This window comes from Microcaecilia unicolor, chromosome 10, assembly GCF_901765095.1.
Source record: "Microcaecilia unicolor chromosome 10, aMicUni1.1, whole genome shotgun sequence".
NCBI classification, from domain to species: Eukaryota; Metazoa; Chordata; class Amphibia; order Gymnophiona; family Siphonopidae; genus Microcaecilia; species Microcaecilia unicolor.
Window position 1 is genome coordinate 26,208,799 of NC_044040.1, and position 12,522 is coordinate 26,221,320.

At 45.5% G+C, this 12,522-nt stretch overlaps 1 protein-coding gene across 2 annotated transcripts in view; it reads right to left on the reverse strand.

The window, feature by feature from the left end:
- Window positions 1-12,522, reverse strand: part of LOC115479039 (src substrate cortactin-like) — a 55,038-nt gene that overhangs the window by 27,494 nt on the left and 15,022 nt on the right. For both annotated transcript variants that reach the window (XR_003943605.1, XM_030216754.1), the window contains exons 3-4: window positions 9,675-9,748; window positions 4,481-4,610 (exon numbers count right to left, since the gene is read on the reverse strand). Coding sequence is in view for 1 of the 2 variants with exons in the window: in XM_030216754.1 (XP_030072614.1) it covers window positions 4,481-4,610; window positions 9,675-9,748 (204 nt within the window). In the remaining variant the exon portion in view is untranslated. The remainder of the gene's footprint in view (window positions 1-4,480; window positions 4,611-9,674; window positions 9,749-12,522) is intronic.

Below are 12,522 nucleotides of genomic sequence, written 5' to 3' on the forward strand. Positions count from 1 at the left end.
AAGTACAAACTTAATACAACACAGGAGAAATAAAAGCTTGCAGTGGAGGAGTGGCCTAGTGGTTAGAGCACCAGTCTTGCAATCCAGAGGTGGCTGGTTCAAATCCCACTGCTGCTCCTTGTGATCTTGGGCAAGTCACTTAACCCTCCATTGCCTCAGGTACAAGCTTAGATTGTGAGCCCTCCTGGGACAGAGAAATATCCAGAGTACCTGAATGTAACTCACCTTGAGCTACTACTGAAAAAGGTGTGAGCAAAATCCAAATAAATAAAAATTTGAGATTCTACATGGAATGTTGCTGTTCCACTAGCAACATTCCATGTAGAATGCCTGCCCTTGCAGACCAGCAACACGTTCTGTTTCTGTGAGTCTGACGTCCTGCACGTACGTGCAGGACATTAGACTCACAGAAGCCTGCGTGACCGCATTGCTGATCTGCAAGGGCAGGCTTCTATATGGAATGTTGCTACTGTTTGAGATTCTAGATGGAATGTTGAGGTTCTGTTGCTACTATTTGAGATTCTACATGGAATGTTGCTGTTCCACTAGCAACATTCCATGTAGAATGCCTGCCCTTGCAGACCAGCAACACGTTCTGTTTCTGTGAGTCTGACGTCCTGCACGTACGTGCAGGACATTAGACTCACAGAAGCCTGCGTGACTGCATTGCTGATCTGCAAGGGCAGGCTTCTATATGGAATGTTGCTGCTGTTTGAGATTCTAGATGGAATGTTGAGGTTCTGTTGCTACTATTTGAGATTCTACATGGAATGTTGCTGAGTGGAGGACTGGCCTAGCGGTTAGAGCACTGGTCCTGCAATCCAGAGGTGGCCGGTTCAAATCCCACTGCTGCTCCTTGTAATCTTGGGCAAGTCACTTAACCCTCCATTGCCTCAGGTACAAACTTAGACTGTGAGCTCTCCTGGGACAGAGAAATATCCAGAGTACTTGAATGTAACTCACCTTGAGCTACTACTGAAAAAGGTGTGAGCAAAATCTAAATAAATAATACAACATAAAACAGTGGTGCTGTCTATCTCCTTTAAACAATCATACAATACAAATGTCTATGGCATTCACCCCCACATACTCCCAGTAGCTCCCCTCCTCTCACCCCCACAATAAGATGAAATCCTAAAGTTGGATTGGATTTATTACTTATAACTCGCCCTTATCCAGGGCAGCAAACAAAAATACATACATAAAATCATATTAAAACAATCACAACAAATTCCCACCAACTCTAATCCTTCTTTCAAGGAAACTTTTCCTCCTAAAGATTAACCCTTAAAAATTAAAACGGTTAAAGTTTATTCAAATTGACAGGGTGCAAACAACCCTAAAGCACATTTACCCTAAATTTAGCAAGACACAGTGACAGAACCATCAAACTGGTAGAAATACGTAAGTTTTCAATTTCTTACAAAAAATGTACTGATCAATATTCAGTCAGTGGCACTGACTGTCGCTGACTAAATTAGACCTGGGTAATGCAAGGTGTTCTCACCCCCTCCAGAGAAGAGGGAGGGAATAAAGGAAAGGGGCATGGAATTGATATACCGCCTTTCTGAGGTTTTTGCAACTACATTCAAAGCGGTTTACATATATTCAGGTACTTATTTTGTACCAGGGGTAATGGAGGGTTAAGTGACTTGCCCAGAGTCACAAGGAGCTGCAGTGGGAATCGAACTCAGTTCCCCAGGATCAAAGTCCACTGCACTAACCACTGGGCTACTCCTCCACTAGCAACATTCCACATAGAATCTCAAATAGGGAAAGAGAAATGAGACTTGATATACCACCTTTCTGAGGTTTTTGCAACTACATTCAAAGCGGTTTACATATATTCAGGTACTTATTTTGTACCAGGGGTAATGGAGGGTTAAGTGACTTGCCCAGAGTCACAAGGAGCTGCAGTCCCCAGGATCAAAGTCCGCTGCACTAACCACTAGGCTACTCCTCCACTAGCAACATTCCACATAGAATCTCAAATAGGGAAAGAGAAATGAGACTTGATATACCACCTTTCTGAGGTTTTTGCAACTACATTCAAAGCGGTTTACATATATTCAGGTACTTATTTTGTACCAGGGGCAATGGAGGGTTAAATGACTTGCCCAGAGTCACAAGGAGCTGCAGTGGGAATCAAACTCAGTTCCCCAGGATCAAAGTCCACTGCACTAACCACTAGGCTACTCCTCCACTAATTCCACCAATAAGAGCCAACCTCATCAGAGATGTCACAATGGCTTGATTTCCCTGATACTTGGCTCACTTCTGATATTGTGATGTCATAAGGGAAAGGGGGGAAGGGAAATGGGACTTAATATACCGCCTTTCTGTGGTATTTTGCAACTACATTCAAAGCGGTTTACATATATACAGGTACTTATTTTGTACCAGGGGCAATGGAGGGTTAAGTGACTTGCCCAGAGTCACAAGGAGCTGCAGTGGGAATCGAACTCAGTTCCCCAGGATCAAAGTCCACTGCACTAACCACTAGGCTACTCCTCCACTAGCAACATTCAGAAAGGTGCAGTGCCCCCTTTGGTGCACGGAGCCGAAGATAACATGGCGCCGTGCACCGAGGGGGCATGCGCGCTCAGGCCAGCGGGGGCATGCGCGCTCAGGCAGCATGACATATGGTCTCTCAAACATTCTCCCCTCTCCCGTATACCTTTTAAAAAGCAGATTTTCACCAGCAGCGAGCAGCAACTAATACACACTGCTCATGTTGGCCCCACAACCTTCCCTCTGATGCAACTTCCTGTTTCCATCTAGGCAGAAATACATCAGAGGGAAGGCTGTGGGGTCGATGCGAGCAGTATGTATGCCACAGCTCACTGCAGGCGAAGATCTGCTACTTACAAGGTATGCAGGAGGGACACTTGTTGGGAGTTTTCGGCTGGTGGGGCTTGGGGATCCCTGCCAGCCACATCATAGGTATGCTGCTAATGTGTGGGCCTGAACCCAAAGTGGGTGGGCCTGGGCCCACCCAAGCCCACCTTTGGCTACGCCACTGTTTTATATGAACTGATACCTTTTGTTTTCCCAGTAATATGTCCTTTTCCTTACAATCTTTGAATGGACAGGCAGCCAGTAGCCTAACTTCTTAGGCAAGTCTATATTGGTACGACTTTCGGCCGGCATTATTTTAAGCAACGGTGCTTAAATTAATATCTATATTCTGTGCTGCTGTCTTTATAGGTAGCAGTGATGAATAGATGGATATCATGGCTATTGTGTTGACACTATCTATTTCGTTTAGGCCTGTTAATAAATTGTCTGAATATATGTCTGCTATGATAATCAAGCTTACAAGAAGTAGACCTTTACCTCATCACTGGAGTTAGAAATCACAGGACTGTAATTACCAATAGTTACCAGAGAGGCAGAAGGCAGAGAAAGAACAGCAGACAGAGAAATGAACAAAGATAGAGAGAGAACTAGCTCTACATAGACTAATACAGAGCAGGGGCGTAGCTACAGGTGGGCCTGGAAGGATCTGGGCCTATCCACTTTCACCTCGGGCCCACCCAACAGCGACATGCCATTCATGTAACTGGCGGGGGATCCCCAAGCCTCACCAGTTGAAGACACAGCAGCCTGCCAACCACCTTCAAAAAATGCAGCTATCATGAATAAGAATTAAGCATGTGCAGTGTGTATTTGATGTATTTAATTTTTACCTTTGCGGAATGGGGGGGGGGGGGGGGCAGAGGAGTAGGTTGGAAAAATGTGGCAACCCAACCTACCTGATGGCTCATACACAATCTGGCCATGCCACTGATACAGAGAGCACCCAGGAAGGAGAGAAAACTTGCATGCTGCACAGAAATAAACACCAAATACACTGGAACTGGACTCCAGAAAGGTTCTTCTGTTCAGCAAGGAAGTTGCGAGAGGAGGCAATGTGGATAGTCAGCTCTGAGCCCTATAGCTAGAAGGAAATATGCAGGGACATAGCTAGAGTTCAATTTGTTTGGGGGGGGAGGCCCTAAGTCAATTTGGGGAGGGGGCACAAGGACTGTCATCTTCCCTCCCTTCCCCTCTGCTACCACATGTCACATATCATTTCACGGCAAGAACCTGCCACTCCACTCCTCACCATTCTGCCTTCCTGCAGCCAGCACACTGAAACCTCGCAGGCCGCATATATCCCACCCCTGATCTCACAAGAACATGAACAGGACATGCCACACGAGAAGTTCCAGAATGATCTTGATGCTGGCTACAGAACAGGCTCTGGAGTGATTCAGCTCCTGTGGCCTGGGGATTCTTGCCAGAGCACTGAAGTTGGAGGTGTCTAAGCCCCTCCAGGCCCTGCCCCTGGGGTGGGTTCTTCTTCCTGCTCCCTCGTTTCCTCCAACCTTCTCTGATATCTGATCTCTGATATCTGAGAGCAGCCCCTGCCCTGCAGGCTGGGTTATGACATTGACTGTGACTCCCCAGCAGTTCATATTAATCCTAATGACATTACCTTATCCATTCGGTCCTTTTCGGTTCCAAATTTCCCACCATATCCATAGGAGGCCTTGGGTCCCTCATTCAGCTCCTTTTTCTTAATGGCATCATGCTCTTGGTGCACTCTGTCCCTTAACTTCTGAATGCTAAGAGCAAAGAGAAAGGGATTTAAAGCACAACATTAAAAAGAGCTCAATGGGGGTAATTTTTCAAATTGGGCCAAAGACTGCACATACGTTTAATCTATAGGCTTTGCACTAATTGTTGAAATGAAAGTGGATGCACACTATTGCTTTGAAACTTGCTGAGGGTGCAAAGTCTGTGCAGTCAGCTACCTGCTTGTTTTTTTGTGTGGGTAAAATTTTGCATTGGAAAGGTATGCATGACGATCTGAAACTTCCATGGTTGTATCTAGCAGAACAGCAAAGATGACTCGAGAATCAGTGGACGATGCGCCAGATGAAAAAAAAATGCTTATTAAATGATGAACAAGACCCGACACAGCTGTGTTTCAGCCGACTAGGCCTGCATCAGGAGTCTCTTGTACTAAATAAAAGCATCCACTCAAAGTATTTGTCATCGTTAGATAAAAAAAAAAAACTTCATGCGCTCCGTGTGCTGAAATATAGCACAGGCTTTTGCGGTCAGTGAAAACTGCGAGATAAAGCTCGTAGTTGCAACAAACCATCGTTGCACCTACTTTCTCTCCCCAGTCTAAAAGCCTCCGGACACTCTCCTCTCAAAATGACTAAATATCCATGTTGTATTGAAACACTGCAGAGACTTAAAGCCACATTAAGGGAGGGTCATTTTCAATCAGCCAATTAACACAAGTACAATTCTTTTTACATGTGCATATCAGTATAATCCTACTACTACTACTACTAATATAACAACTTATACCCTGCTATATCCCATGTGGTCCACAGTGGCTAACAGACATGGAATAAGGAGTTACAAATGAACACCTAATAACATTTTACAAACATCAAAGTGAAAAGTGTAAAAATAATACAAATTAATAGAACAAACTTTATTATGAAACATATACAATACTGGAAATAATATGAATGAGATCAGAGTCTAATCAGTTACATAAAAATATTGGCCTCAATAACAGCATCTTTAAAAATGTGGCAGCCCAAGAAGGCCAATTCTATAACCAGGCATCTCCATTTAGACACAGTAGAGGTGGCAGAGGGGCAGCTGATACATGTTTTGTGTTCTCAGACATAGCTCCAGATGAGCTTGAATCACTTCTTTCTTTATGCATCCTTTAACAGCTGGTTTCCCAAAGACCTAATTTGGTCAATTTCAACCGGTTGACATAGTCACAGCTTCCTCTTCCTCTTGTTGCTGGCTTCCACTTCCTGTAGTCACCCGTTGCCATGGCAGTCGATAAGGCAATTGTCACTTGTTATTTGTGGAAAAAGCTGCAAGATGTAATGTTCTGTTACTGGTGACCACACTGCCTGCTTCAGCGTGTTGCCAACCAAACTGCCAAATAGTTCAGATCTGAACTCAGTTGTTGCCCATTTCTATATGGGACATCATGTCCTTTGTCTTTGACTCAGGTTATCTAGGTCTGCTACAGGAAATTATCTGTTGCCACAGAGACTATTCGCTAGTTTGATGGTTTCTGATTTTAGCTTGCATTATTATGCTGTCTCTGGTCTGCACCTTTTGAGCCCTGGTAAAAAGCATTTATACACTTTACTGTGGGAGAGGAAGTGGCCTACGTTTATAATTATTGGGGATTTGATGAATTGCTTTTTTTTAATGCATAAACCAAAGCAATTTACAATAAAATGAAATAAAGCAAAGAGATTCTGCATGGAATCTTGTCACTCTTTAGAATTCCAGAACCTTGCTATTCTTTGGGGTTCTACATGGAATGTTGCCGCGATTTGGGTTTCTGCTAGGTACTTGTGACCTGGCTTGGCCACTGTTTGGAAAACAGGATATCGGGCTAGATGGACTGTTGGTCTGACCCAGTATGGCTACTCTTATGTTCTTATGTCATCCTATGTATTAAAGCCTTGGGAGGGGGGGGGGGGGGCGTGTCAAGATGGCGTCGAGAGCGGACGCTTTGTAAGTTAGCTTCAGCAAGTCCTGCCAAAAAATGTGTTTTTCTCTTTTAAAATGCCTCATTCAAAACGAAAGGGAAATTTACAAGTAGTTCCCCCACCTACTGTGACGTCCATGCCGGCACGACCAGGACTGGAGCGCTTCTTCCCCACCCCGCTCTTTCTCAAATGGTAAGCGGGACGGATTCCTTAGCAAGAGGACCTGGTGAAGCGATTCCCTCGCTGGAAACTGAAACATCTTTATCCCCCTCCCCGCCACTCTCTACGATTCCTCCGTGCCTAGCAGAGATAGCGAGCCGAGAGGTGAACCCAACGGACACCGGAAGTGTGGCTGTTGGCGGACCCAGTGGGGTGCCCGGCTCAGCACAAACATCTATGTTTGCGGGAAAGGAACCGGAGGTTAGCCTTGGAAAGATTTGGCTGAAATTACTAGAAATGGATAAGACCTTGCAACAATCTTCAGGAGAGGTAAAAACTTTAAATTCTAAAATTCAAGAATTGAAAGACTCGATTGAAACAGTTAAACAAGATTTTTCCTCGAAAATAGAAAGTTTGCAAAATGAGATGGTACAAACGTGAATTTAAAGCAACAGTGGTAAAAGATAATATGGACATACGAAGGAATTGAACAAATAGAGAAACATAATAGAAGATTAAATCTCCGTCTGCTAAATTGTCCTAAACTTTTGGGGATATCCCCATTAGATTTATTTACTAGATTCCTCAAAGAAAACTTAAATTATCCGCAAGAAGCTATACCACCTTTAAATAAAATATATTTTATATCGAATACAATTAAAAAAGCAGATGGAGAAAGAATTGACAATGTGGGTAATGAAATCGATGTGGACAATATCACAGCAATTCTGGAACAATCATTGGATAACGTTACTGAAAGAGCGACGCTGATTGCTTCTTTTGTTTTCCAACAAGATTTGAATTCAATCATGAGACTTTATTTTAAATCAGTGAATCATAATTTTGGAGGTGAAAAAATTTGGCTTTACCCAGATGTGACAAAAGTAACTCAACAACGGAGGAAAATTTTTCTTTTTATGAAGTCAAAGACACTGGAAATAGGAGGATCTTTCCTCTTAGCATATCCTTGCAGGTGTATAATAAGGTTAAATCAAACAAAATATGTATTTTATATGCCTGATCAGCTTAAATCTTTTTTAGACTCGAAACAACGATAGAGACTTGGAATGTATAATGAGAATAACTACACCATATTTTCTATCAATGTTTGTATAATAATTGAAATCTTCACTAATTCCTAACCCCCCCCCCCCCCCCTTCCTATATTATGCCTGGAATAGGCTTCCTGAGCCATTACGTCTAGCTCCATCCCTGGCTGCCTTCAAATCCGGTCTAAAGGCCTACCTGTTTGATGCTGCTTTTGACTCCTGACTTGTCACTTTTATCTTATCTTTGTGTCCTTCTGTCTGTCCTTCCCTTCTCCTTATTGGTCCTGTCTGTCAGTCCTGATTTAGATTGTAAGCTCTTTTGAGCAGAGACTGTCTTTTCTTCATGTTCAATTGTAAAGCGCTGCGTACAACTGGTAGCGCTATAGAAATGATTTATAGTAGTAGTAGAAGCCTGCCCTTGCAGATCAGCAACACGGCCGCGCAGGCTTCTGTTTCTGTGAGAAACAGAAGCCTGCACGGCCGTGTTGCTGATCTGCAAGGGCAGGCTTCTACATGGAATGCTGCTAGCGGAATAGCAACATTAACATTCCATGTAGAATCTCCAATAGTAGCAACATTCCATTTAGAATCATTCCTATGTGTCCTTCTACCCTTATCCTTATTGGTCCTGTCTGTCAGTCCTGATTTAGATTGTAAGCTCTTTGAGCAGAGACTGTCTTTTCTTCATGTTCAATTGTAAAGCGCTGCGTACAACTGGTAGCGCTATAGAAGTGATTTATAGTAGTAGTAGTAGTAATAGTAGTAATTAAGCCAGTACAGGCTATAGTAAAGTTATTGTTTGAAAGATTATGTTAACTTTTCTATGTTTATTTTCCCTTTTGGTTGTATTTTACTTAACAGAAGATACCTGTTTAAGTTTTGAAAAATTAATAAAAATGATAAATCATAAAGCCTTGGGAGAAAAGCCAGACTTTCACCTGCTTCCTGAAGTACAGGTAGTCTCAAATAAGAGGTGCTCATAACTAACCTAGGATTACAGTACTTTTTTTCAGATTCAGTCTGAGCAGTGGCGTACCAAGGGGGGGCGGTCCGCCCCGGGTGCACGCCGCTGGGGCGGTGCCGCAGCGTGCGCCTGTCTGCTCCCAGTTCGCTATGCTCGCTAAATTCTCTCGTTCGCTGCAGCTCCCTCCTTCTGCCCCGGAACAGGTTACTTCCTGTTCTGGGGCAGAGGGAGGGAGCTGCAGCAAATGAGAGAATTTAGCGAGCATAGCGAACTGGGAGCAGACAGGCGCGGGCTGTGGCACCCCCCCCCCCCAGCGGTGTGCACCCGGGGGGGTGTCATTTCACGGGGGGGGGGGGGGGGGGGCGCATTGCCCCAGGTGCCGTCGAGGCTAGGAACGCCACTGAGTCTGAGCTACCATAGTCTTGACCATTCCTTACACTTTCATAAAACTGTTCAGTTTTTCCACTTTGTATTCATATGTTGATCCTATCACAGATCTAGATTGTAAGCTCTTCGAGCAGGGACTGTCTTTCCATGTTAAATTGTACAGTGCTGCGTAACCCTAGTAGCGCTTTAGAAATGTTAAGTAGTAGTAGTAGTAGTAGTGTCATTTACAAAGAGGCTTTTTCACTTCTAGACTCTCTTTAATACTGATTATGAAAATGTTGAATAGAAGAACCAGTATCAGTGCAGGTTCCTGCAACACCCTGTTTGCCTCTACTCTCTGCTCCCTATCACTCAAGCAGTTGTTATCCCAGTTATGCACATAAGAGGTATATAATATTTACACAGAAAATAACTTCAAAGCATGTCAGAATAATTGCTTGTTATATGCACAGTTCTATTTGTGTGAAAAAAAAATAGATGGACAGTCAAAGGTATCATGGGAATCTCACACATCTATTCTTTCCATCACCTCCTCTCTATATTTCCTGAGGCCTAAGGTAACAAGAATCGAACAAGTAAACATACTTTATGTGCTCAGCACGTCCAGAACCTTCAATGGTTTTTGCTCCCCATCTCTGCTCCCTCTCTGAGATATCATTCTGAAAAACAAACCAGCCACAAGCATAAAATTATTTCACTACTAGCGGCACCAGTGAAACATTCAATAGAATACAAACACTGCAAACAGGGCTGGCAGTTACCTCAGAAAGCACTTTCTGGAGAGAGGCAAAGAGTCACTGCAGTTTAGGCAAACCATTAAGCCTAGGGTTACCATATTTTGTCCTCTGGAAAAGAGGACACATGTCACGCCCCCCTGCCCCGCCCCTGCCCGCCCACGCTACGCCCCTGCCCCGCCCACACCATGCCCCTTTCGGATCCTCATCCCGCCCCGTCACATATTTCCCTCCCATCCCGTCACCTCCCCTCCCCCTTGTCACATAGTCCCCTCCCCTCCCTTTCCCTTACTTACTATCTGCTCTGGTGGTCTAGTCCCCTCCCCTCCCCTTCCCTTACTTACTATCTAGTGACCTCTTCGGGGCAGAAAAGAGCCCCTTCTTTCCTGCCCGGAGCGCTGCCTGCCCTTGCCCTGCATCCTTCTCGGTCTCGGCTGGGGATTCAAAATGGCCACCGAGAGTTGAAGCGGCCTCTTGGCGGCCATTTTGAATCCCCAGTCGAGACCGAGAAGGATGAAAGGCAAGGCAGCGCCCGGGCAGCAAAGAGGGGGCTCTTTCCTGCCCCAAAGAGGTCACTAGACCACCAGGGCAGATAGTAGGGAAGGGAAGGGGAGGGGAGACCTACGGCGCCGCCCGCACACCCGCCCACACGTTTGTCCAGAAATCCGGACAAACGTGCATGCGGGCAAAACCCGCCGGACGCCCCGGACATGCCCTCAAAAAGAGGACATGTCCAAGGAAATCCGGACTAATGGTAACCCTAATTAAGCCCTGACAACTGACAAACCTCAAAGAACCACAAACGTACTTTTACCTACAGGCAGAGTGGGCAATTTTCAAATAACTGATTTACCTGGGTAAAAGGCTTTTGGAAACTGCCCTCATTATATTTTTGTGACACGAGCCTAATGGTTAGTGCAGTAGGCTGAGAATCAGGGGAACTAGGTTCAATTCCCACTGCAGCTCATTGTAACCCTGCACAAGTCACTTAGGAGCCCTTTTGCAAAGGCGCGGTAGGCTCTACATGCGTGCATAATGCGCCAAAATAAGAGTACCACCAGGCTAGTGCGCCCCCTGGTGGTAATTTTGGATTTGGCCTGCATCCATAATGCCGGGACAAATTATTTTTCTATTTCCTACCAGGTGTGGCGTTTCTGGCGTTAATTGGCAATTGGCGCACGCTGACTGGTCACCGTGCATGTAGCGTGTGCGCCCTTACTGCTAGGTCAATGGGTGGCAGTAAGGCTGAAAACGGAGGCGCACTGGTTTCAATTTAAGTGCACGTCCATTTTCCAGTCCCTTAAAAAAGAGCCCTTTTTCTTAGATGCGGTAAAAAAGTGGCCCAGCTTGCACCCATAAGACATGTGTTATGACTCTGCCCCGGTATCATGCTCTCATTCATCTCGCCCCCTGGTGGTCAGACCTGGTGGTCGCAATGGACTGTCTGTTGATGGTTTTCCCGGTTCCAGAAGTCATGCCGATCCGGTCCGGATTTTCTAGCCTGCCAGTTGGTCTCGAGACTTTTTGGAACTAAGCTGTTTCCGTACCTGGTGAACTCCCTGGCTGTTGGCCTTTATTAACCACCTGGAAGTGTTTCTAGTTTGCCTTGCAACAGAGGTCCACAGAGGTGTGTCTTCTGTAGTTGGTTGTTGCTGTGCTTTTGCTACTTTCAGTTTCTGCCTTTGAACCTTTGCCTGGACCTGGACTTTGACTTTGCTTGCCGCCTGCATTTGAACCTTTGCCTGGACCTGGACTCAGACTTTGCTTGCCGCCTGCCTTGGAACCTGTGCCTGGAGCTGGACCTTGACTTTATTTGCCTGGCCCCGATTCTGCTGGGTTTGTGGACTATCTTCCTGTTCTCTGCTGTGGCTTCTGTTCCAGTGGGTGTTCCTCCTGCCGCTGCCATCCTCGGCAGTAGCCCAAGGGCTCACTATCCAGTGTTTCGTGAGAAGCGTGACAGATTGCAAGGCCAGGAGGCTTCTCCACTACCACCTGCAGAACCCATGCAATTAGGACACACTTCCCTCACCATGCAGGAGAAACAGAGACGTCGGAGTCTCAACCTTTGTCTGTATTGTGGTGATATTGGACATTATGCGGCCAGGTGCCCTCTTAAACCGGCACCCCTGGATCAGGGGTTGGCAGCAGGCACTATAGTAAGTCTATCACCTGACATTCTTCGTACTCAATTCTTGGTGCCCGCTATACTCGATCTTGGTCTCAAGAGGGAACAGACTGAAGTTTTCCTGGACTCCGGGGCCGGTGGAAACTTTATAGCCGAGGCCCTGGTTCATCAATTGAACATTCCTATACAAGAACTACCTAAGCCCATGCCGCTTTTTTCAGTTTATGGACGCATTCAAGGGTATGTAAACACCCAGACGGGTCCGGTGAGCTTATGTATTGGGGATCACAGAGAAGACATTTCCTTTTATGTCCTCCAGTCAGCCGTGCAACCCATTGTGTTGGGTCTACCGTGGTTACAGAGCCACAATCCGATCCTAGACTGGGAAAAGGGTGAAATTTTGGACTGGGGTGAGTCTTGCAGGAAGGATTGCCTCGTGTTGGATCATGGTGAGATTGACAGCGAACGACAAGACCAAGAATCAGATGCCTGGACTGATATTAGCGATTCACAGTCCCAGAACTCGGATGTTGCTGGAATGAACCTGTACTGTGTCTGCATGGCGCCCCTGATC